General features: G+C 35.0%; 4 protein-coding genes and 1 long non-coding RNA gene across 12 annotated transcripts; 3 read left to right on the plus strand and 2 right to left on the minus strand.

Annotated features, from left to right (window-relative positions):
• Nucleotides 1–1003: 1003 nt before the first annotated feature.
• Nucleotides 1004–6122, minus strand: LOC135169392 (alpha-glucosidase-like). Its single transcript, XM_064134350.1, has 8 exons — nt 5884–6122; nt 4739–5076; nt 4076–4201; nt 3549–3971; nt 2336–2591; nt 1823–2018; nt 1596–1739; nt 1004–1526 (listed from the first exon to the last, which is right to left on the minus strand). The coding sequence occupies exons 1-8, from the start codon at nt 6029–6031 to the stop codon at nt 1427–1429; spliced, it is 1731 nt and encodes a 576-aa protein (XP_063990420.1). The 5' UTR covers nt 6032–6122; the 3' UTR covers nt 1004–1426.
• Nucleotides 6099–10614, plus strand: LOC135169396 (uncharacterized). 2 transcript variants are annotated; one of them, XR_010300202.1, is made up of 5 exons: nt 6099–6275; nt 9771–9860; nt 9933–10056; nt 10134–10229; nt 10314–10614. It is a non-coding gene; the product is annotated as an uncharacterized LOC135169396 (long non-coding RNA). The 2 variants fall into 2 exon arrangements; XR_010300203.1 differs by lacking the exon at nt 6099–6275 and adding an exon at nt 8974–9300.
• Nucleotides 10615–13260: 2646 nt separating this feature from the next.
• LOC135169309 (putative gustatory receptor 59d) lies at nt 13261–16073 on the plus strand. The gene is made up of 4 exons (XM_064134196.1): nt 13261–14046; nt 14744–15104; nt 15175–15264; nt 15392–16073. The coding sequence occupies exons 1-4, from the start codon at nt 13385–13387 to the stop codon at nt 15470–15472; spliced, it is 1194 nt and encodes a 397-aa protein (XP_063990266.1). The 5' UTR covers nt 13261–13384; the 3' UTR covers nt 15473–16073.
• Nucleotides 16074–16155: 82 nt separating this feature from the next.
• LOC135169310 (uncharacterized) lies at nt 16156–19351 on the plus strand. Its single transcript, XM_064134197.1, has 4 exons — nt 16156–16974; nt 17753–18113; nt 18309–18398; nt 18463–19351. Exons 1-4 carry the CDS (start codon nt 16325–16327, stop codon nt 18535–18537), a joined length of 1176 nt encoding a protein of 391 aa, XP_063990267.1. The 5' UTR covers nt 16156–16324; the 3' UTR covers nt 18538–19351.
• Nucleotides 19352–19380: 29 nt separating this feature from the next.
• Nucleotides 19381–26148, minus strand: LOC135169307 (ralBP1-associated Eps domain-containing protein 1). 7 transcript variants are annotated; one of them, XM_064134187.1, is made up of 9 exons: nt 24454–26146; nt 24238–24302; nt 23920–24127; nt 22165–23544; nt 21875–22043; nt 21468–21531; nt 21096–21358; nt 20787–20911; nt 19381–20540 (listed from the first exon to the last, which is right to left on the minus strand). In XM_064134187.1, the coding sequence occupies exons 1-4, from the start codon at nt 25871–25873 to the stop codon at nt 23360–23362; spliced, it is 1878 nt and encodes a 625-aa protein (XP_063990257.1). In that variant the 5' UTR covers nt 25874–26146; the 3' UTR covers nt 19381–20540; nt 20787–20911; nt 21096–21358; nt 21468–21531; nt 21875–22043; nt 22165–23359. The 7 variants fall into 7 exon arrangements, with proteins under 7 accessions (XP_063990257.1, XP_063990260.1, XP_063990259.1 ...); XM_064134190.1 differs by lacking the exon at nt 21468–21531 and having other exon boundaries at nt 24022–24127; nt 24454–26148; XM_064134189.1 differs by lacking the exon at nt 21468–21531 and having other exon boundaries at nt 23953–24127; nt 24454–26148.
• Nucleotides 26149–26156: the final 8 nt, after the last annotated feature.

Consider the following 26156-nt stretch of genomic DNA (forward strand, 5'->3'; position numbering starts at 1 on the left):
TTTTTTCGTTTTTCGCGTTTTTGCGTTTCCTAGGCCTATCAACTGAGCCACTGGATACCACGTAAATTCACTCTGAAATTCACCAGAACCACCGTCTACCCTTCTTTCAGCATAAAATCGGCCGGAGAGAATATCGTGAATGGCCTGAAAAAATTTTCCAAACTTCAATCCGATGTTCGAAGTCTTCTGGAACTGATGGAGGAGTCCTTCCGGGCACCAATTCTATTTAGTCTCTACACTCACTCATGGAATGTGACGTCATACATGTACATAGTGTGCTTGCACGCTGTGAATTACGATTGGAGAATTGAAGATTCAGCGATGTACGTCAGTCTCGTTATGTGGGCTATCATTCACTTTGGTGAGGCTTTCATCACGATTGTCGTCGTTAATTCGACAGTTGATGAGGCCAATCGAACAGGAGCGTTTCTACATGAGATGAACATCACTGATGATCAGGATGTCATTGATGAGGTCAATAAGGCCGACTTAGGCTTGCCAGATCGTTTAAAATTATTACTAATGAATTGTCTACTTTGCTGATTACTTTCTTGACTTCAGGTGAAGATGGTCTCGATGCGACTGCTCCAGAAGCCCTGGAAATTCACCCTTTACGGACTTATAGAATTGAACCCACGGGTTTTCTACCGGGTAATCATTCGTCGCACTCGTGAGCCATTAACTCACTTTGGGAGAATTTAAAAAAATTTTTTTTGTTAATTTTTCTCACTCAGGTGTTGGGATGTATGACGACTCAGTTCATCATAATGATTCAACTCGATTTTGAAAATCGTGCCAGTATTGGGAGATGAGCGACCTGATTTACCAGTCGAGCCAGTCAACAAATGTTCACCGAACAATCGAATCGTAATTATTTATTTATTGGAAATGTCACAATTATAAAGGGAGTATCTCAAATTTATTAGAAAAAAAATGGGAAAGGTAACTGGAGCCATTTTTTTTGCTTCAGTTATTGTTAAAAATAAATGATTTACAATGAAAATTAATCTGATTCAGGTAAAATTTTTCATTATTTAATTAACAACAGTTTATAACACTTTCCTGTTATAATTTAGAATTATCTCTATTTAATTTATTTTAGACTGCGGTGGGAAGAGTTATGACCGATCAAAGTGTTACTTAATCAATTAATTTGGCGGATAAAATGAATGTTAAATACTTTAACACATTTTTCCAATACCAATCAATATATATTTTGAGTTTCTTATAAAATCCTAACGAAAATGATAAACAAATTGAGCCTATTCAAGGAAAATTGGTGCTATTTCAAAGTGTCATATTATTTTTGGAATCTGCGAGGCCTCAGTCCTTTCAAATTCGCGGATAGGGATGCAATTAAACTCTGATGCAAAATGTATAAATTCTAAACAAAACACAGGTGGACACAGTAATGTCATAACGATAATTACAATAATTTAACTTCAAATCGTTTGGACATGTCCGGTGCAACGTAGACGACAGCTCCACGCGCTGGAATCTGCGCATTCTTCGGATTAATCGTAGACCTAGAAAAATATTTATCCAGCAATTAGTCACATAATCACTTTTATGATCATTATCATTGTTTTTTGTACCCGTTAGGAAGACCGGAATTAACACTGGCGCGGTAAATGATGAGCTCTTCCGGTACGTTCACAATTTTCTGAGTGAGATCCTCAACTCGTATTTGATCTCCAAAGTTCAATACAAAATAGATCGATCGATGATCCTCCAATATTCTAGAAAAAACAAGATCTGTTAACAACAATTCGAGATATTGATCTTATCCAAGGACATATCTTCATTTGGCAAATTAATTTACCTGGAGATTGCCAAGATATCATCACTGATTACGTAAGTCTGGAGGTCGCCCTTCTGAGCTGTTGGCCAGGATCTGAGCTCAGCCAGCGCCTGGTAAAATTTGAAGTGCGAGTCCTCTGCTTCTTTCTGGACTTTTAGATTCAATGTTTTGTAGTCCGGATTAACCGGCAGCCAAGTATTAAGATTCGTGGAGAAACCTAATCAAAAAATAAAAAAGTATATCAGTAATTGACTTGTCAATGGGTTCAATTTCAAATTCCCCCCCCCCCACAGGAACGAACCTTAAATTAACCTCCCTCCAACCGAAGAAGCTAATTCTCTCGATTAACAATCAATCAGCAAATCAATTTCCGCGATTACGGCCACAAGACAACAACAATCAGCTCCATACAAATCACATAATCATCATCAATCGATCAATTTCCCTGATTTCATCATACAAATCTCACTTGACAATTTCATTTGACACAAATCTGATTCGACAATCGTATGATTGATTGAGTAAATCAAATACCAGCGGAGGTCGTGTCATCCCACAGAAAAGGAGTTCGAAAAGGATCTCGTGAAGCTGCTTCGAACCCGTCTCTCCCAGCATTACATCCTTGAGGATCTTTTCCTTCTTCCCAGGTGACGTAGTTATTAGGCATTCCAATCTCATCACCATTATACGTTATCAGTACTCCAGGTAGCAGGAGCAGTAGCGCGGTGATACCCTGGGCTCGTTCAGCTCCATAACGTGATGCAACTCGCTTTTGGTCGTGATTTCCAATCTAAATAAATTTCAATTGATTTTATTAGAAATGGGATAGTTGTAATGAATCAAACGTGTGAATGTTATTTTATTCTCTTTTACTTTATAGGGTCGATAGGCACAATTGCTCGGGTTCGTTTCCTTGGAGGAACTGAGTAAAAAGAGTAAAGGACTACTGCACCCTGGACCTGATGACTCACATTAACACTAGTCCCACTCATGCACCTCTATTTAGACTCAAGAAAAGAATACCCCAAACTTCTTACAATTTTCGCCCATAAAAAGGGTTTCCATCTCAAGTGGAAACACCAGAATAAAAAAAATAGTAATTGTATAAAGACCTGTTCAATCCAACTGTAAATTAATTTTTGATAAACAGTTTGAAATGTAAAGTCCAATAGCTTTGATTTCCTATTTCGTTCGATAATCTTGTCATTTCGATAGCGAAGTATTGAAGGGAGAGAAAAAACTCGAAGAGAATTAGAATTAGAGAGAAAAAAAATCTGGCTTAACCGATTCAGGAATCGAACCCGGGTCTCCCAGTATCGCGCAGACTGAGCTACCGGATACAACAGAAATTCACTCTCAAATTAACCAGAAACATCACCTCACCTTCTCTCAATCGAGTCTTCGAATAATATCTCAGGACATCGTTTACTTCCCCTTAAACAATCGATAAAAATATGACTTTTTGCTCCTAGTCCGTAAAAAAGTTTTTTCAGAATTCTAGACACGTGAGGTATTCCACAGCAAAGGACATCTCCAAAAGTGGTTTTATAAATCATAAATCACAAGTCCACTTTCCCCCAATTGGCATGTCAACACAATCTTAACGTCAAACAATTTTATCACAAAAATTTTCTTATCTTTTTTAGATTTCGAGATATTCATCAAAAACAAGTCAATAATCAGCACGAAATTATCTTCGATTAGAACTGATCAAAAACAGATTTTAATCTTTGTTTATAATACTCACCACCCAATTGGCTATATGACCCTCTGGCATTCTTGTCATCCACTCGTCAATGACAACTTTGACATCAGCAGGCGAAGAATTCGCGTTCAGTCGCTGAATGAATCCAAAATTGAAAGGGAAACTGCCTCCAGATTCGTAGTATTTCATCGTCAAATTGATGTCCGTATAAGCTTCCAAGATCATGACACGTTCTTCTCCTCCGTTTGCCTTGTACTCGTCCAGCAGCTTCCGCCATTCCTGAATCAATTCATAACACTCCGGCTGATCTTTAGTATAAATATGATTCAAGTATCCGTAGTTATTTGGATCATTAGTGTTCCCTGATAGCGGTTCGTCCTGAAGACTTTCAGTCTCGAACACATGATTAACTGCGTCGACTCGGAATCCGTCGACTCCCCTGTCGAGCCAGAATCTGTAAACATTCTAATTTGGCAATATCGTTAGCTTCTGTTGCAATTTTCCTTGAGATCCTCTCATCTCAGTGCGTGATTTAAAGGAATTTCAAGTTGAATGTAGATTTTTCGTACCTTCATCTCATCTTTAAGAGGTTCATAACGATAATTGAGATCTGGCTGTTGTGGAGCGAATTGATGAAGATAGTACGCTTGTCTTTCATCATTCCATGTCCAAGCTGGACCTCCAAATACGCTCACCTATTGAGGTATTTTTCATTAGACAGTCGTAACAAGATTATTTATTGAAAAGTGACCAGAGTTTTTCCCCTGAGAAAATTTGACCGGACGAAATTTCCCCACGTTAATTTCGTGAAATGAAAGTTTCCCGTGACAAAACCTTCCCTCGAATTAATTTTCGGGGTGAAAATATCCCGTTTTTTATTATTTACCATGCGATTGTTATCGATGGCTCATTTCCTCGAGTGATGGATCTATTTGTCATTTTAATTGAAACTGGATCCATCGATCGGCAGCCATTTACCAAAACATTGACACACATCGACGAAGGCTCGAACAAATCGGGAATTAATCGCTCTATTTCATGATGATATTCATGAACATTTAACAAATGTTATGAATCGTATTCTATTGTAATTAAGGACTCAGTGATATAATGAATAATAAATAATATAATGAATAATGAGTTTTTAGGAGAAAATTCATCCGGAGAATTTTCTCAGGAGGAAATAACTCTGGAAATGTCATTGAAATACAAATGATAATTAAACTATTCACCCAGTTGGTCGGTGGAGCACGAGTACCATCAGCTTTGACGGTGCCATTCGCCCAAATGTAATAGTTATTGTACGGTGGAATATTCTTAATACTTTTTTGAAACCATTCGTGCTGATCTGAACTATGATTTGGTACAAAATCCATCAGCACTTTGAGGCCCATTCTGTGAGCTTTCTCCAACAAACTGCGAAAATCGTTTAATGTGCCGAATAAGGGATCGATATCAATGAAATTCGAAATATCGTATCCCATATCTACCCCTGGACTGGGGTAAATTGGTGATATCCAGAATGCAGTTACTTTAGAGTCCACCAAGTGCTCCAAATTATCGATAATGCCTGGAAAAATATGAGATAAAATGATCACTGGGATGAAATCACAGAAAAAACCCATATCAGTACAGGGGAGTACTACCCTACCGACAATCCCCCGCCGCTCGGTGGAACCTCAGGTTGTGAAAAATTCGCATCCGTTGGGGTTTGAACTCACAACCTTCTTCACATCAGGCTAGCGCGTAGCCGCTTCGGCCACCGACGCCGGTTCGATGACATGATCGTTGTGGTCTTTTATCTACCAGTGCCAGTAGCACTGGGACACTTTGGTCATAGGGCCAGGCCGCTGACGACGATCCAAAAAACGTCCTGACCGTTACTACAAAATAAATCGTAGAAGTTCAGGCAACGACGTCAGTGGCCTAAGTGGTTAGGCGCTAGCCTAGTGTCCCAAAGGTTGTGAGTTCAAATCCCAGCGGATGCAAAATTTTTCAGAACCTGATTAGGCCCCGATGAGCGGGAGACTATCGATAAGGTAGAGGTCGCCTATAACGATATGGGTTTGTCCTGTGGTTTCCCATGCCAACTACTATGTTCTATAGAAGTGTCAGTCAGGTGCAGTGTAGAATCCTCCCAACCACATCCATAGGGTCAATTAGGCGAAAGGGCCGGGATATGCCCAAAAAATCTATAAACTTGTTAGAGTCTCGTTTAGGGTTTCATAGGGCCAATTAGCCGAAAGGGCCGGAATATGCCCAAAAAATCTATAAACTTGATAGTCTCGTTTAGGGTTTCATAGGGCCAATTAGCCGAAAGGGCCGGAATATGCCCAAATATCTATAAACTTCTCCGAGTCTCGTTTCTTTACAATACCTTTGAGATCTCCAACCCCATCTCCATTACTGTCCTTGAAACTCCTGGGATAAATTTGATACAAGGACATTGATGACCACCATTCCTCCTCACTCTTTGCTGCAGCAGCAATAGCTATCAGGATCAACAAACTCACAAGAGCTTTCATATCAATCGTTTGAACTCTAAATCACTGAATCAGTATAAATAGCTTTACTCTTTCGTCCTACTCTGCCGTCAGCAGTTCACTGATCAACGACCGCGCGCGAGTCTTCTTTTATACAAATCCCAGAAGCTATTAATACAATCAACGTGTCCGGCTATTTGTGTTCACATGCGCACAAACTTCTCGCGTATACCATGAATTTATCAGCATCAGGTGCAGATGTCACCGAATGGATATGCGTTTTAATGTAAGTTTCAGATAAAAACGAAATAATTATGCCAATGTACGATTATTATTCAATTACTTGAGGTTAAAAAAAAATTCTGTTCAATTTGTATCCTTTTGTCACTTTTTTTTTGGTTTTGACATGAAAGTACATATTTGCAAAAATCTTAATCTACGGTAAATACTTATAAATTGTCTTTTATCAATTTTTATTCAAACTTTGAAATCGCAAATCCTCTTTTTTTTATTATTTAAAAGTTCCTGTGTTTTGTTATTTAAAGTACAATAAAAGTTCCTGTTTAGGTCAGTTTAGTTTATTGTTTTGACAACACAGTAATTTTTCTCATGTCTGCAGTTTGTTCCCAGCTTGTAAGGCAGCACAGTAATTTTTACCGAAATCACACTATAAAAATCCTCCGATTTTTCCCTCCATGTACCTGTAAAGATTGACATTCTCCATGACACCACAGGGAACGCTCAAAATTAATAACTAATTTAACAAAATTCAAATGCTCGAGATCATGGACTACGGAAAAATTTGCTTGAAATACTGAAAAATAAACAATCTTGTAATTTCAAAATTTGAAATGCTCAATATTTTATGCTAAAATACTATACGTGAATTGAAAAACGAAGATAGCGTAAATAATCCAACTCTTGAGTTTCAGCACTTTAAACAAATAAAAAAAAAACAAATAATCCTGAAAAGTTTTTTCGACTTCGACCAAAGCATTACCTTCGCGCCTCTCAAATAACAATACCATTATGGTTATTATGTTTATCATCAATCTGTTGATAGAGGACCCATTATCATGATGACGCGACTCGTTCCATTGAATGCCCATTGCGGAATCGAAATTCCGCGGAACATTAGTGATAAGGGTTGCCATGAGTTCCATTAAAAGATCGTGGAATTTTATCTTGTTGTATCGTTTTTGGAATTTTTTGGGGGTCAATCCATTTCGTCTGACCAAAACAAGTGTCACTGTACCTTCCCATTTTGCCCCTCTCTATGGAATATTACAAATTGCATTATTCGGTTACCTGTGCTTCGAGGTTGTCATTGGGAGACTGTCTAGAAGAATTCCTGGTGAAACAAATGTTATATTTATTGTTGATATAGAAGTCGTTGTCATGAAGTTCTTCGAAACGTCAATTTTTATCGTAACAACCACTTTTTTCACTGACAGGTTGATGAATATTCTTCAACATTGTGAACAAATTGAAATTACCAATAGGAAATTGGGAATTTACGACGATCCTAATGTGTTTATCAGAAATGTGACTGTCACAGTTTTATTATTTAATTTTATTTTGATAATTACTGTACCCACGAGTGTTTGGTGCATTATAAAGGGGGGAAATGTTATAAATTTTAAATTTTTTTTTATTTATCAAATTTGTCGAATGGTGTCGTATAATATGTTACTGTTATTTTGCTCAGTTGTTTTATTCGTTCGGAGGAAATTTCATCATTTGAACGAAAATTTAAAAAATGTTGTTCGAAATGATTACAAAGAACTTTCCGACAGGAGGTAAAGTTCAACGATCAATTTAATCAGATATAAAATTCAAATAGAGGCTGTTATTATTATTATTAATAATGGAGTTGAAAATATGGTGAGGGAAATGGTGTGGAGCCTCATTTGTGATCATTGGATTTGACATCACGTGGGAGTTTATCGAAATTGTGATTATGGGATTCCAAAAATATGGAAAAAACTGAACATTTTCAAAGAACGTTTTTTTAGATTTGTTTAAGGTTGTTGTTGTGTTGGATAATTAATCGACAGTTGTTGTTGACATTTTTATTGTGAATAGTTCAAAATATTTGGTGAAAAATGATCACTTTCGGGGTGGGATTGTCGGTCTTGAAGTTGACATAGAAATTTTTGAAATTTGGGTAACTTTTCATTGGTTTAAATGGAGCGTCGCGGGCTAGAATTTTTTAAATTTAATTAACGGCTCCATAGTTTTTTAAATACAAATTTTTTGGGGTTACAACCGCATCATTGAATACAACAAAAAAATATTTATCGATTGACTGTTTTGGTTGAGAGGAATTATTACAGGAAATTCATAAATTATTATAATTGCTAATCGTGATAATGGAAAATATTTAGTTATTTACTGTTATATATTTACTGTTAAAAACTTGTGCTTTAATCTGGAGCGTTACGATGCATTAATTTTCTACAGGAACTGTCGCTCCTCAACAACCTTAAGGATGTCCTCCTCCTAATTAGTCAAAACTCATGTTTTTAAAATATTTTTCTGACAATTTCTCCCTCCGATTGAAGCGAAAAAATATTTTTTTTTTACGTTTTATAATTATTTACTGGCTCACGAAATTTTGTAGACGTTGCGATAATTTCATCTACACGTCATCTACAATTTTGAAATTATTTTTAAAAATTTCTAAAAAACCAGAAACGCAAGAAAACATTCCCACCCCCTCAGAACTTCGTGAGTCATTAAAAACCACAAAATAAATAATAAAAATATTATTTAATATTATTTATTGAATCGAACAAAAGTTCAATTCAATCCCATCATAAATCTGCCAGATAAATAACTAAAAAGTGAATTTTGCCGAAGAAAAATGTAGAATATTCGTAAATGTCGGGTGTAACACACTACAACTGCTAATATCACTAATATTTAATTATTCTCTCATCTTCAGACCAGAAATAACGTCATTACAACATGCACTACAAATTATTCGTGAATTACACCGACAAACTTGCGATCTTCTCGATAAAACAATCGGACATTTTGCTCTCTCGCTGTTGGTAACCATTACCCTTCACGTAGCTTACATAACAAAGCAGATTTACACTAATTGGTTGTATTTATATGCAATACCATTGCACCGGGACTATTATTACATCATCTCAGTTCTTTACTGGACAATTTTACCGCTCGTATCGTTGATGACTATCACACGTTGTTGTAGTGTTGTCTGTCTAGAGGGTAACAAAACCGCTCAAGTACTTCACGCTTTGGAATTACCAAAAAATCTGGACTGTGATGATTGTATTGTTGAGGTAGAGGTTTCATCAATATTGCTAATATCAATATTATTAACACTAATATTATCATACTAGCGTATGCGGCGCGTTTTGCCTATCTTACAGATTATGAAAAAAATATTGATAGAAAATCCAACGGAGAAGAGAATAGAAACACAATTTTTTTAACTAACAGTTCAAATCATATTTGTAATATATTATATCATATATAATATATAATATTTTCATATACATAACTTAACCCAAAAAAAGCTAACAGAGAAGTTTTATTTCAAGGAAATATTACTATAAAATTATAATATTATTATAAAATGTTAATAATATTATTATATAATATTATCGTTATATTATAATACCATATTATATAATAATAATAATAAAATATTATTATGTGATGATATTATTATTACTATTATTATTATAATTGTTATTATTGTTATATTATTTATTATTTTGGTTATATTATAAATATTTATTTTCAGCAGTTCACTCTCTTTTCACTTCAAATCCTACAAACGCGAGTTAAAATCTCATTATTTGGGCTTTTTAACATTGATCATCATTTCTTCCTTCACGTAAGATTGATTTAATTTATTATTTTGATACAAAATTTCAAGTGACACTCTTAATTATCGATAATGTTACAGATGATTACTTCAATATCGACATTGCTCGTTATCCTCTTCCAATTTGATATGCCTTAATCGATGTTCAATCGATATAAAAATCTATGGATCGACATGCTAATTGTGTCAACGTTTTCAAATGAATGTATGTAATTTTGAAATATTTTTTATGTTGAGCTTATTTTGTGAGCGGCGAGTTGGATTATTGATTCCACTTTGCAGGTGAAATCAGCAATTTCAGGAGTAGATTCGCGGGGTGTGATAAGCGTTTGAAAAGCGCAAAATGTTGGGGTTGCGGAGTGGAAATGACAGCACTCGGTAAATGAGCTTTTGAGAGTTTGATGACCAGGGACGTCGGTTAAATATTTTTTTTTATTTATCTGTGTTTGTTGAAATCTATAGGTTTATAAAGCTGCAAATATGTACATATGTACAAAGATAGTTGGAGTTTAGATTGTCAACAACTCCAGTCAGGAAGAAGAAGTCTCACTTCCACAGGATCTGAAGAAAATGGTGAACAGTCAAGAGGTTGCAATAAAGTAATTAAATTCATAAAAAATGCAAAACTTTACAATTACATTTAAGAATAAACATACACCTCACAATATTATATATTTCTTTATAATTTTTTTACTCTGATCTGAAGTTAAATTTATACTGCTAACAAAGTAATATGATTTTTTATTTTTTGTAATAATTTATATTCTTGTCCAAGTCACTTAAGACCTGAGATGTTATATAGCGACAGTAAATAAAAATATAAAAAAAATTATTGAACTGGAAAAATTTTGTTTTTCTTTATAATATGTTCAGGAGTTAATGTTATACATTTTTTTAATATTTTTCAAGAAATTTATCGATTGGTATTATACACAAGAAACTCAAAAAAACACTGAATTTTTTAATCAATATTTAACTGTAAATTCAAGAAGATTGATTGGAGTCTTAAATAAAAATTTATCCCACTTTCCGAAGATCCAATTAAGGAAACTAGACAAAACTTAATTAATATATCTATTTTCTTTACGCAGATATTTTCATAATTAATTCACAATTAATCGAAAAATTCGGCACCTAAAAATATTCAACAACAGCGTATCCGGTCGGTAACATACCGACCTCAGGATACAGCTACTCCAACGGGAATCCCCTGTCTATATCGAAAGACCAAAAAATCTAAAACTTCAATTTATATAATCACAATGCCCTTCCATTTAAAACCAAAATTATTACTACCACCACATCATTATAATCATTACCCTTCACAAATATTTACATTTCACATTTTCAATTGACTTTCCATGCAATTCGCGTAAGTATTTGCACCCAACTCTTGAAAAAAAATATTGGATTGTGTTTCCATTATAAGATAGCCTCCATCCCCAATCGATCCACCCCACATGAAGGGTGTCTTCCTCACATAACACCTTCTCCTACCCCTCAGCACTAAAAAAATATCGCATTAGTCAATCCTTCTCGCAATGAACATCCCCCAGAAGCAATCGCGTTGTTTCCTCATACTCTACCGCTTCGAAAATATTCTCGGTCTCAACCCAATGGGACTAACCAAAGACAATTCCATAACACCCTCCCCCTACACCCCCCTCTACATAATTACACAAATCCTGTTCTTCAGTTACATCTGCTACGAAGTGATTTCCGACCGATTACTCCGGTCTCCGCCCACCGAAACATCTGTTATGCGTGCGGTGGACATTCATCTAATAGTGATTAACTTCCTATCCACTACAATACTATGGCTCACATTCGGATTATCTGCAAAAAAACTACTGAAGATAAGGGATGACTTGGCAGCAGTTGAACTGATAAATCAAAGGGTCGGAATTTTCGACGACCTCGAGAATTACGTTAAGACCATCTCCATTCACATCCTGTTTTTTAATATATTCTTCCTACTGTTCACCGGCTTGACGATCTCCAACATCTCCAAAGTCACATTGGTCATGCGGAAAAGATGGTTTTTCTTGTTTCACATGGCACGATGTGTCGCCTACAATGCTGTGCTGTTATTCATCACTGCTATTTTATTTGTTCGAAGAAAATTTCGACAGTTGAATAAACAACTAAAGATTGCGATAGATTGCAAACTCATTTATTGGAAAAAAAGGTAATATTATTTTTATTTTATTCTACGAGAATTATTTAAAATAAAAATAAAATGATGTCTTTGCAGATAAGAAAAGTGGCATAATATGTTATATATTACATATTATATATTATATATTATACAACACATATTTTATAATATATATTATATTATTTATTACTCATTAATGAGATTACGAAACAATTCTCGAGCATTCCGATTATTATTATTATTATTATTATTATTATTATTATTATCTCTGTGGTATATATATAATAACTATTACAATATAATCACAATAATAATAATATGTTGCTTGATAATAATTGTGGGAATAATAATTATTTGTAAGATAGAAAATACTATTTAACCCTAATGTTTTTTTTTCTTCTGTGAATGGTATTTTTATTTATTAATTTATTTATTGATTCGTTTATTTATTAATTTATTATTTTTATATATATTTATGCGTACTTCACAGAAAAACATCTTCACAACTGCTGATCGATAAATTAGAAAATTTTCGAGAACTACACAGACGAATTGTGGATCTTCTCGAGAGTATAACATCACATTTTACGATTCCAATGTTAACTATGGTATCGATACACGTGGCATACATAACTAGAAATATTTACAGCAATTGGTTGTACCTAGGAAGCAGTTCAGTCACACAAAACTTAGTTTATGTTGTGTCAGTTTGTAACTGGACCATTTTACCCATGTTGTCAATGATGGTGGTGACGAGCTGTTGTAGTGAGACTGTTTGGGAAGGAAATAGAACGGGTGAAGTACTTTGTGCCTTGGAATTGAAGGAATTGGGCAGGAACGGGTCCCTGGCGATGGTAATGAATATTTAAATAACTTGATGAATGTCTTAATTAGCTTGATTAATTTTTCTTACAGCAATTCGACATTTTTTCGCTTCAATTATTGCGGACGAGAGTTAAAATTTCGTTGTACGGACTCATCGACATCGATTACTCTCTCTTCATTCGAGTAATATCGAGATTAAATTTTGAGAGGAAATTGAAACGTCATTTTTGCGGTAAATTCCGAGCATAAATTATTTTAATTATGATTTCAGATTGTCACGACCATCGCAACAAGTCTCGTTATCCTCGTTCAATTCGAGTGATGATAATGAGCAAGTTATATTCAATAGATCAGAGAAGTTCGATCTTATCTTCGACCGCACTTCACATATTGAAATCTCTAATGACTGTCACAGCTTATCGTGGATTGCTTTTATCGAATTCCTATGATTGCGAAAAACTCAAGTCACCAGGTCTCATCGTACATCGCTTTATTACCAACTCATTGATCCCGATGTAACTCGTTTGAACAAAAAAACCCATAACTCGCTATGGGATACAAAGAATTCGTTGGACTGTCCATCAATCGATACCTCAATTACTACCTAAAACTTCTTGGTCTGTGTCCATTTGACGTTGATGATGAGGATGTCCTGGTGCGGTCGAAGGTTCTCACGATGTACACATGCTTCCTCTGCATGATCTTCACATTTATGTACTTGCATGTGATAACTTGGAGGATGTTCTTCATGTTCGCCTGCGAGACACCCATCAGCGTCATCTCCGACACCATCAGCTCGACTCTGGAGTTTCTGACGGTGATGGCAGTCTGGATCAATGGAGTGACGTCTCAAAATCTTTTGAGGAACATCATCACGAGTTTCAAAATTGTTGCGAATTCCTTGCAACAGTTTGAAGGCGATGACGGGTACCTGGAGATCCTGAGGAAGACCAATTTTGTGCTCCTGTTGATGAACGTTGTGTACATCCTGGCAGGAATTTACACCGACTCCGTAAGGTCCCACTCGGCTATTATTAATTTGACGATATGGAATTTGTTTAATTACTTACGAATGCCAGCGCACATCATCACAGTGGTCTTTGTCAGTACATTAATATTAGTTAAACATCAATTCCGTCTGGCTAATAAATCTGTGAGCAAGGTATCCACGAGGATCAACTCATCGTTGAAGATTGATATTTTATGCGAAAGGTATAAATAAACGATCTCTAGCGTTATCTACGAATAACTCGTTATACAATTTTGTAATTATTTAGTTAATTTTTCTGTGACTGGAGTTCATCATTTTTTTCGGAGTTTTAAAATGTTCGTTTCCAGTTGAACAACTGGATTGAAATTTATATCTGCAAAGTTTATATGATAAAATCCTTGTAAAGAGGTCGAAAATGCAGTTGACTAAGGGTTTTTGATTCGATTTTGTTGGACAAAAAATGTTCTCGAAATATTTTTTTTTATAAATGTCTAGAATAGCCCTAGACATTTTTTTTATAAATGTCTAGAATAGAATAGACCATATTGAAGATCATATATTTGTTATTAATATAAGCACCTGCTGTTAAAAGCCTGAATAATGGGCCTTGGGATGAAAGTTAGTTTTTTCCCAAAAAAGAGCCTCTCAAGTCTAATTTTTCCAAGAAAACTTGACCTAAAAAGTGGTTAATTATCATTTCGTCCTTTAGACGTCTAGAGCTAATCCATAGATATCGATTTATCTGAAGATTATTATTCCTTCGTAATTGAAATGAAGGGCCCAGAGATTAAATGATTCTGGAAAAAATTATTTTTTAATTCACGAAAACAACGAACGTCCATCGAAATATTTTTTACTTAATTAACGATGGTATTACTTCGTAAAAATAAACGCTATTTTATTTTATTTTAATTTCAGGACTCAGTGTCGTGATGTGGAAGTGAATCGTCTTCGAGCACTTGCTCAGGTTTACACAGACATTCGTGAAATTCTGAAAATGGTGGAAATTTATTTTCGAGCGCCGATTTTATTTTTCTTGTTGACACACTTCATTAACATAGCATCGTACTTTTACGTTATCTGTTTGCATTTGAAGAAAGGATCGGCGGCAACAATCACCCCCACATTTCTTATATTTTTTCTGTGGCTAATAATTCATATTGTTGAAGTGTTGGCAACAACAGAGGCTGTCAATTCCGTTGTTCATCAGGGAAATCAGACGGGAAATTGTTTTCACCAGTTGATTAACGAGCATTATCCAACTGATGTCGTAGACGCTGCAAGTTAAACAAATAATTATCAGAATTGACTTCAGAAATTTCGCGCGATTATTAATATTAATATTTTAGGTGAAGATCATATCGTTACGAATTCTTCAGGAGCCAATGAAGTTTAGTTTGTATGGACTCATAGATTTGAACCCAGGGCTGTTATACAAAGTAAGTGATGTTTCACAATTCTTGAAATTATTTTATAAAAAAACTTTATTTTCGGTCTTTTTAATTTTTTTATTTTTAAATTTTATCTGAATTTTTTGAAGTAATTCAGTTTCATTATGATTTTCAGGTCTGTAGTGCCATGACAACCTATTTTGTCATAATGATACAGCTCGACATTCAGAATAATTCTGATGAGAATCAGTGTTGACTCCAAATCCTAGAGAAATTGTTTTTTTAAACATTAGATAAATTCCATATCAATTAAATTAAATAATTCATGCATATAATTCCTTAATTAATTTACATTCATGACACTACTAGTGTTAACTGTGGTATTAGAGTTTTTCAATCGATAGGAGAATAAAAATTGGAGATAAAAAATATTATCGATGTGATATAAAATAATAACGACAATAACTTCATCTGTGAATTTTATGACAAAATCGACTCGAGTTTGTGTCGCTCAGCTGTACTGAGCTGTCATCGAGGTGAAGTCGGAATCCTCGACGATCATCTAATGATCTAATTCAAAAGAAATAAAAAAAAATGTTTCGTGTGATAATCCAACAAATCAGTAACAAAATTGTAAAACGAGATAAGTCACTTATAACAATCGGCCCGTTTTTCGTGAATATCTCGAGACCTAAGACAGATATCGTAATTTTTGTTATTAACTTTTTTGTCAAACAAATTGAGCTCTACAATAAATGTCATGACAACAATCGCGCTATCTCTATCAGGTTCGGAGATATTCCTTAAAACACATCTCAAAGTCGACTTCTATCTCGTTTTACCACTTTACTACTGAATTATATGAATCCATCTAATTCCATATAATTTCTCATCAATAAAAATGATTTCCCAGACGACAATTGATTGATCTCACAGCATTTTATAACGGAACATCCTGGACAGTAATGCATAATAACATTCCCAAGCCCTTTTAATTCAGAATTTTCCATTTATAAAATGAAAATTCTCGAGCCTCAAGAATCGATTATTTCGGCAAACACACGATGATTGAAAATTTTCGATCGTCGCGCCGGTATCACTCGGTAAAATGAGACTCCCGGAATATTCATTGAACCAATTTCTTTATTATTATCTAAAAATTCTTGGCTTATGCCCATTTCAACTCTGCAACAATAACATTTTAGTACGCTGCACAGTTTCTACCGCATATACCTGCGCACTAAGTGGATTGTACATAATTATATTCATCTTCATGACAAAATACAGGTTCGGAGTAATATTTTCCTTCGAGACTCCGATGTTCGTCATCGCGAATACCCTCGTCGTAGTCCTCGAATTCTTCGCGGTGATGTCTGTGTGGATGAACGGGATTTTCTTGCAGCACGTGCTGCGCGAAATTATCCGGAACTTTCGACGAATATCGAATTCGTTGAGGCGATTCGGATGTCGAGATAATCACAATCTCAATATCAGACGGATGAGTTGTGTCGTGTTAGTGGTGCACGGTGTGTACATGACCATGATAATTAGTGATATGTTCATTCATCCGAGTATCGGAAATGTTAATTGGATTGTGAGAATTATTTTTGATGTTGTGCGCAAACTCAGTCATATTTTTACCGCACTTTTCATCTGCGCGTTGTGGATTTTGAAGGGATATTTGTGCTTTATTAACGCATTTATTCGGCGATTTTCTGATTGTCCTGGGGGGTCAATCAGAAAGGATATTAGCAGAAGGTAAATTACCGCATGATGAAATAGTGTAGTTCGATACGATCGCGAATAAAAATATTTGAGTCACGTATATTTTATTATTAGAAGACTTTAGAAAATTTTAGCGTACGCAAAGTGTCACTTTACGAACGGTCTGTCGAAATAACTAAAGAATGATTTTTTTTAGCGGTGAAACAATGACAAATAAGTAAATTGAAATATGTAATATTTATAAAGTTGATGGAATAATATTAATAATAATTTTAATTCTCCTTTTTATTTTATTATGTAATAACTTTTTCATCACGCCGTGGGAAAGAGGAACTTTTAGACGCGCAAACCATCTCCGTCTCATAAATTGTAATGAAAAAATGGTGTAATATTCGTGGAAAAAGTAGTTTTTGGGTATTTTATCCCGCACTCTCTTGCAATCATATTAATTAATTTTCGACACTTTGAAAATTACTCTGAATTTTGAAATTGATTCAGGCGATTGACAGAATTATTGTGTTGATTTTTAGTTCCCCATGGAAGAAATCTAATAGTGATTTCTTTCGATTTTTTAATTAATAATTTTCATTAGAAATTCTTGAGCATATGAACTACTGCAATTTTCCAAAAATCGTATTTTTAAAAATTCTACATTTGTGTGCACACTCGTGTTGTATAACTACTACTATTTTAATTAGTAAAAATTGAAATAGAAAAAAAAATACTCATACAAAAGGGAACAGTCATATAGGAACCGTTACAGTGCTCATTAATTTCTGGTTTTAATTATTTGATAAGCGGCTTTTTTCAGAATTTCATGTTACGGTGGAGAAGTGGTGTATCTTAGAGCACTTGCCCAAGTACGCATTGACCTTCAAGATCTTCTGAAAATGATAGAAAATTTTGTTCGATCACCCGTTCTGTTCTTCATGATCACACATTTAGTCAACATAGCCTCATACTTGTACGTCATCTGTTTGCATTTCAACAAAGAATCAAATGTGAAGATAACAATGACATTTCTATTATTCTTCGGTTGGTTAATTATTAATTCTATGGAAGTTCTGACGACGATTCAGGCGGTTACTGCTGTCGTTCTTGAGGGGAATTGCAGTGGAAATGTCTTTCACCGAGTGATTATCGAATATTATCGGACAGACGTCGTTGATACTGTGAGTAAATCCAGAAAAAATTTAAAAATTTTCGGAAATTATGTTTTGTAATATAATTTTTCTAATTTACTTACAATTTTTCCAATTCGACTGTAATTTCTATAATTTTACTATAATTTTTGTAATTTTTATACAAACAATTTGTTATAATATTTATGATTTTTATTGTAATTTACTATAATTTTTATATTTCAGGTGAAAGTCATATCCCTGCGATTCCTTCAGAAGCCAATGGAATTTAGTTTATATGGATTCATGGATTTAAACCCATCATTATTTTACAAAGTGAGTCATTCGTCCAGTTAATTAATTTTCATCGCTCATTTATGGGTTTTTTAATCAATTGTAGGTGTCCAGTGCGATGGCGACTTATTTTGTTATATTGATGCAACTTGATATTCAGAACGGATCGCATCAAATGTAATCAGTGCATTATTGATCCGGTTTCATTAAAAAATAATCAGTCAATACGGTCGTTCGATGGTATAAACCTATTTATTATTAAATTTTATGTTGATGAAGAACTTGAGAGTGACCCTTCAATTTTAATGATTATTCGACTGCATAAATTAACAGACGCATAATAATAATGTTCGACAATTATTGAATTAAAAGAATTATATATGAGGGGGTGCGTTGTCGACTCTTCGTATTGTTGAATTTCGGTGAGTTAAAGTGGGCGTGACGACACAGTTAATAATTATTTAACAAAACAAGGGGAGAAAATAACGAAATAATAGAAAGGATAATCGATAATTTAAGGAGTAAACCCCCATCGTCAACTCAATCTCGATCTTAAGCTCCGACAGAATTTAAATTGAAAGCGTAAATAATTTATCCGATGGCAGGAAATAATTAAATACGAATTAATGGTTGATAAATAGTTAATAATAATTCTCCAAGAAAGTTCACAAGATCTCCGAGAACAGGGAAAATCATATCAACAGTAGACTACAGAATAAAATATAAACATTTAAACTAAAATAGGAAAACAATTTCTCGATGTGTGACACAATTAATTAATAATTGATGAATTTCTTTATACAAATAATTTTTACATATATCATACATGATTAATAAATACGAACAGACGACTCTGTTCTTGTTCAACGAAAACAATAAAAATTCAAAAGGGAGAAGAAAAAATTATGGCAAAGATTATCTGGAATAATTCAATAGGTATAGTTATCGATTTATTTTTATTATAATTATCTATCTTTCCTCTTGTTTTTATCACACGAGATCGTCCGCGCGTGCTACGCACGCGCCATCTTTTCCAAATCATAAGAATTGAAAACTCTAGAAAATGAATGCTCTTATTCTATCTTCGAAGTTAAAATTAAAACTCATGGAAAAAGACAATTGGGAAAATCTTAATATATTTCGATTGCTCTAAGATTGCATATACTATACAGTGCGAGGCAGCATACGGTATACAGAATCGAGAACATTTCCGCAAATTCGAGATTTAGCTATAATAGCGACAGCAATCAGTCAAGTCAGGAAGAGGGCGTTCTTAGTCTCATAATAATCTAATCTAATAATTAAAGATTTTCTAATTATTTGTGAACATCAAATTATGCGATTGAGATTATTTATTCCCTTCACATAACCAAGAACATCGCTGCTTGCGAATTTTTTTTCGTGAGTAGTAGTGCAGGAGACATTGTTGCCGCACTAAGGTGTATACCTGCGACTTACAACCGTAGGGAAGGTTCAAACTGAATGTCTGCAAAAAAATCGCGTTTTAAATTTTTATTAATGAAACCATTAACTCCAAACCTATGCCACTTGCGTTCAATAAACATTTACAGGAGTGGGACGGATTTTGAAATGAAAACAAAAATAATGTTCCAACAATTATAATTGACATTACAACATATGTTAAGAACTATGAACAAACATTAACATGAATACATCCTTTGTATCACTTATCTGTGATTCCGGAGAGCTTTATCTACTTTAATCATAAAATTAATTAGTCTTCAGTTTTCTCTGTTATATATAAAAAATACAAATGTTTAGTAATACTTTTTCTTCAAAAACAGGGCCATATATTGAAATAAATTCTGAATAAATACTAATGTTCATGAATAGATTATTATAATTCCATCTGTTTTGGTTGTTAAAGCTAAATGAGTATTAACGTTACTGCTATGAAGTTGGCAGTCTTTAAAAGTAAAAAATCAGATTCTTAAAGAGCTCAAGCTTGTCAATGTTTCATTTTTGTGTAAAAAAATAACAGTATTAAACTTGTTATAGAATTCAATTTTTGCGTAAAAAAATAACAGTGTTAAACTTGTTATAGAACTCAATTTTTGTGTGAAAAAATAACAGTTTAGAACTTGTTATAGAAAAAATTTTCAATTTTGCAATTGAACTTCCAGAGTAAATAGCCCGTCATTAAAGCTATTCAGCTTTCAGTTTCTGAAACAAAAAAGATTATCTGTTCTTAATAACTGTTTAATGAATGATTCAATGCATTTTCATTTATATTTCCATAGAAAATTTTTTTTATTAATGTTCTAATGAAAATATTATACTGAATTCTGCTTGAAACTAAGCCAACATTAGATGAAAATATTGCAATATTCTCTTGCATTGAAGGGAGAATAGTGAAAAATTAAAAGTAATTAAATTTGGATAACCATAACCATTAATAAAAAAAAGTACCTTATTCGCGACGTCCATCGCCTCTCCAGATGCAGATTCAGCTGCCCCTCGTTTGAGAATGAGAGGAGGTGCTTCGACAGCATCATCCAACTCATCTTCATTGAGGGCTACATCCTCAGTCAGGACTGCAATGTCATCCATGCTGTTAATATTCAGAACAAAACCATCCCCACGACAATCAACTCGACCTTTAATGGTCATTTTGATTCCCTCGATCAAATCTTCTCTCGGGATGTATGTTACCACATGAATGGTCATGCGATGAACCCTTGTACAAAACATGCCAGATCCATAACTCGAACCACTTACCATGGTAATGCTTCTGAATGGCTCTTTGAGCCATCCAGTGATCTGGACTGGCCCGCGAGCAGCACAAACTTTCTCCATCTCAATTTTTTATATGAGATGACCTTCGACCTTCCATTGTCAGCTCCATTCGTAATGTTAAATGTGCCAAAGATGTCGAAAGTGCTCCTACGTGCAAATTGAAATTCTTTGTCGCTCACAGTGTCCGTTGATCGCCGATACTGTGGATTGGCCGCTTTAATAATCCCTCCAGTGATTTTTATTATCTAAAAAGTAAAATTTCAAATTTTTCATATATTCTCATAGATATTCATACAGATATTCGCATAGATATTCATATAGATATTCATTTTGTTTCCAAAACAGAAAACTGACCTAGAAAACTGAACTGGGCATTTATGTTATTTATTCGTTGATATTTTTTTTCCCTCAAGGTTCCCTACAAATAAATAACGTACGTTCTTACGTTCATTTGTTTGCAACGAACCTATCGGGAAATATTCGATAATTTCGGAGCTCTTGTGGTATTATATGCGATAATTTTTTCATAATTCTGCGGGTAGGCTATATATAAAAAAAACAAACGATAACTTAACCAAATAAACCTCTCTTCATTTCATGGCACAATTCTCTTTGCCGAAATTTGGATAGGAAAAATAATCTCCTGAATACCACTCGAGCTTCAACATTATCGAGTATTTCCCTCTAGGTTCCCTACCACTCTTGTGGTATTATATGTGACAATTTCACTTTTTTTCTTTTTGAATGGAAATCACCTGTACCTGATACATCTTGATCTCATCCTTGTATTTGAGAGCATCATCCCCCGAGCAAAGTATGCGAACCCTTCTGCCATCATTGTTATTTAAAATGCACTTGTAAATCCACTTAGATGGAGACTTTGGCAACTCTCTCAGGCCTTCAATGCAGTCGACGTAGCCGATGATTTTCCTAAGAAAAAAAAAATGAAATTACTCTCCGAACACGTGTCAATGATAGGTTATGATGATTGAATGCATAATAAATTTTTGAAATATGTTCATTTTTTAAAAATAATAATAGGAATACTTACATGAGTGTAGCTGCAACATTGAAATGATCAATGGCTCTGTTGGTCGTATATTTAATAGGTGGAGATGTCATGATGTTTCACGATTATAAATTATCTCCTTTTTATAATAGGATAAAAACACTCAAACACGTTGCCAAATGTGATGGTTTTTACCGGTTCATTTGTTCCAGCCCAATGTGCGACTAATATAATCGACAGATGTCGCTTCGGTTTCTGTCTTACGCTTACGCATTTTCGAGATATTTCTTCGAGAAATATCGATATCGATCTGTACACGGGTCTCCTTTTTATAATAGGAAAAAAATCCATTCGATTCAACAAATTCAATTTTTTTTATCCAGTCATTTGTCAGAGACAGCTGTTTATTCGTTAGTCATTAATCAGCTGCATGTCGCAGTACAGAAAGCCAATTCCTCCATTGGAAACATATTTTCTCTATAATATCTTTCATTTCATCTCTAATAATTATATACATATTCCAATCACATTTGAACAGTTGAAAAAAATGCGATAATTATTAATTCATTCCCATTCTTCTATAACAGCGAATATCAATATTTTCGCATTATTTTTTTGTCAGTGGTACAACGAATACAATAAGTTATACTTTTGATTGATATTACACGCTGGTAATAAGAGTTACGAAAATACAATTTTTGGCCTTTGGCTCAAGTTTTTCTTCTAATTTTTCGAGCCAAAAAATTGAGACTGGGCCGTTTGTAAATCTAAACATTTTTCAGATTAAAAATATAATACCTCGAACATAAATTTTTGTACTACTACTGTATTAACGACAATTCTACTGAAATAATAACAATGACTAATTCACTAATTTTATCATGATTCATTACAGCTAATTGTGGAATGATTTAAAAAAATAAAAAGGACTGCAAATAAATGAAATTCTTCTAAAAAATGTTTAGATATTAAACACAGCCATTAGTTGATATACAATCGTAGGCATTACTACCTCCATTTATCTGATATATTAGTCTTCAATTGGAACGTTAATTGGCAAAGCCCAAGTAAAAATTCTTCGTTCTTCCTTCGTATGAATGCAAATAAAGTAAAATATAATGCTTGATTATTAGAATACCACCGAAAATTTGGGAAGGAAAGTGTGTGAGATTAAAAAATAAAATTAGGACGAGAGAGAACGAGCACTGCGATGAATGCATGGATATATGAATGTTGATCAAGTTATGAGAAGTAATTTTGCACGGAGATTAATTCTTTCTTGTAATGCACTAGCTAATTCACGAGTCAATTCCTCACAAACCGAACGCAATTCTGCATTTTTTTCACGTAATTCCTCGAGAGTCAGTTGCTTGCTGCTGTCTGTGTCGTCTTTTCCGCTCTCATCCTCTCCTTCTCCACGTTCTAAAAAAATAGAGAAAATAAACAATTGTTTATAAGACGTCGGCAGTGTTCCCTGAAAATAGTTCTGTGCACTGTCAATTTTATACAGAACAATTGTGCGAAACTGGTTCAATAAAGTGAAGAAAATATTTTCTACGTTGTTTCCGAGCTTTTGAACTTAACGAGATATTCCAGGTCAATGGATTTTGTCTGCTACTAGGGGACTAGAAAAGCTATGTCGAGTCTTGCCAGCTTTTTCGACAGATCGAACTCATACTCGTCATGCTACAACCAAATTCATGAGCGTTCAGAACATTTATAATTATGAAAACTAAATGATTCTGTTAGATGACACAAGATATTAAAGAAAAAAAAAGGGTGTTAATTATTGATTACTTGGACTAGGCTTCCTATAGATATGAAATGCACCGCAGTGTCCAGCAAACTGTTGACTCTGGGATGTTGTACCACTTTCAGCATTACCAGTATTGTCATCACCTTTTGGTGAGAAGTGTGAAAAATCAGCGACAAATCCTTGACTCTCGCTGACTGTTCTGTGATTGTCGCACTCACTTCTTTGGCCAACTAATTTTCTTGGTGAGCTCTGAAATTTAAAAAATGTTCAATAAGAGGACAATTTCCTTTTCGACAAGTTCTTTTCGAAAGTTCTAATTATTCTGAGTTGAATGAATATTTTTAAAATAAAAGTCTTACAGATCCAGGTGAAACTCTTGGTGGAACTGATGGTGGTGCTCCCAAGAAATTTTGTCCATTTTTTCCTGAAGAATAATAAAAAATGATTAGCTTCGCACGAAAAAAATAAATAAAAAATATTTAAATTGAAATATTATAAATTTCAATTGAATGGAAAATTCAAATTTTATCTAAAGTTATGATTTCCAAAATGAAATAATTAAATTTGACCCCCACCTAATTTATTAAGATCAAGACTAGAGCTCCTCGTGTGTGTTCGATAAGGCCTAGGTGGTGGCGGTGGTGGTGGATCCTTTTTAGGTGTCACAACAATTCCCTCCTCAAGTTTTTTTCCCCCAACCCTCTGTACCAATCCCACACTGAGTACATCATCATCACCAATAACTCCTCCATTGCTGCCATTAGCACCAGATGCGAGAATAGCAGCTTCAGGTGTCAGTCTCAAAGGTACAGGATGTAAAATCTTGGGATCTCTCTCAACTGCACTCTTTTGAAAATCAAAATTAACAGGTTTAGGCCCAGGACTAGTGAGTGAACCACTACCAGTGGGTGAATCCACAAATTTCGTCCACTCTTTGCTCTTGTCTCCCTGTCCAGCAGGTAAAACTCCCTCTGCTTTCCCAGTTTCTGGTGGTGTTGGCGGTGGTGGTGGCGGTGGAGGAGGTGGAGGTGCTCCAACAGTCGCCCCACCAGCGACACCCAACGAAACAGCCAGACTCGCTGGCAAAACATCAGGAAGAGGTACATGATTTCTCCTCAATACAACAAGATGCATTGCAACGTAAAATTCAGCCAATGACAGTGCTCCATCACGAGTGACATCAGCAAGCTGCCAAATACGTCTCAGTTCGGCCACTGGTAGTCTTGATTTTTCAAAAAATGTCCTGGCAACTGATCCAGCCAGCAGACCATCAGGATCAGGCTGTAGCTTGCCAAATTGAGCTGCATAATAATCCCTCTGTTCATCACTTATCACCCAAACCTCCTCAGGAGGAAAACTGGTGCCATCATCATCGCTGCTGTGCCTCTCTGAACTCTCCTCCTCCGTTCCCAGCAGCTGCCTCTGCTCCTCCGACACCAGGAGGCCCTGCCAACTGCCCGAAGCTGAATCTAAAATAGTCTCAGACCCCAGGAGACCATCAATTCGTTCTTGAGTAACACTGTTGGTTGGAGTTGGTGAGTCTGTGCTACCACCAGTCTCCCTCGGGGACTCAGCATCACTCTCACTCTCTGTCGTACTCTCCGGCAATCTCGACGTTATTTTCTGGGCCTTTGTGTCCTCGTCACCCGATGTTGGCCAGGAAAATCGAGGCAACGACATTATCATACTCAGAGAGTCTGGGGTTAAGTCTCTGTTTATGTCGACACCCGATTGATGAGCTGCCACTAATTTCAGGGAACAGTAGAACTGCTTACGAGTCATTTGAATATTCGATTTTGGGCCTGAACATATTTCGAGGATTCTAAGGGTCACTTCCCGGGGAAGATTTGCCGAACGGTACAGCTCTGCTGCTGTCAGAGCTGGAACATTCTCTGATGCTGAACTGTCACAACAGTAGACGTATATGTCGTTGTAGTAACGCAACTCAGTCTCGGTCAGTTGATCATTCACTTCGGATATTAGCTCCCAATTCATTTTTTAGTATCACTACACTTTTTCGAAGATTACTAATTATTTTGGGGAGAGGTAGGGGAGAAGTGTTGGTGCTGGTGGATTTGGAGCAGATTTTTTTGTTAATTTTGAGGGTTTTTTGTTGAGGAAAATTTTTTCGGTTTTTATGGTGGGGATCGGAGATTCAGGGATTTTATGCTTTTGTTAGGTTCCTTGGGATTTTCACGGGTTTTCTAGCTTTTTTGGAGTCCCCAGGAGTCTCAGACACTATGTCGCCGCCATATTTTCTTTTCACACTATCACGACC

This window comes from Diachasmimorpha longicaudata, chromosome 14 (genome assembly GCF_034640455.1).
Source record: "Diachasmimorpha longicaudata isolate KC_UGA_2023 chromosome 14, iyDiaLong2, whole genome shotgun sequence".
Lineage (NCBI taxonomy): Eukaryota > Metazoa > Arthropoda > Insecta > Hymenoptera > Braconidae > Diachasmimorpha > Diachasmimorpha longicaudata.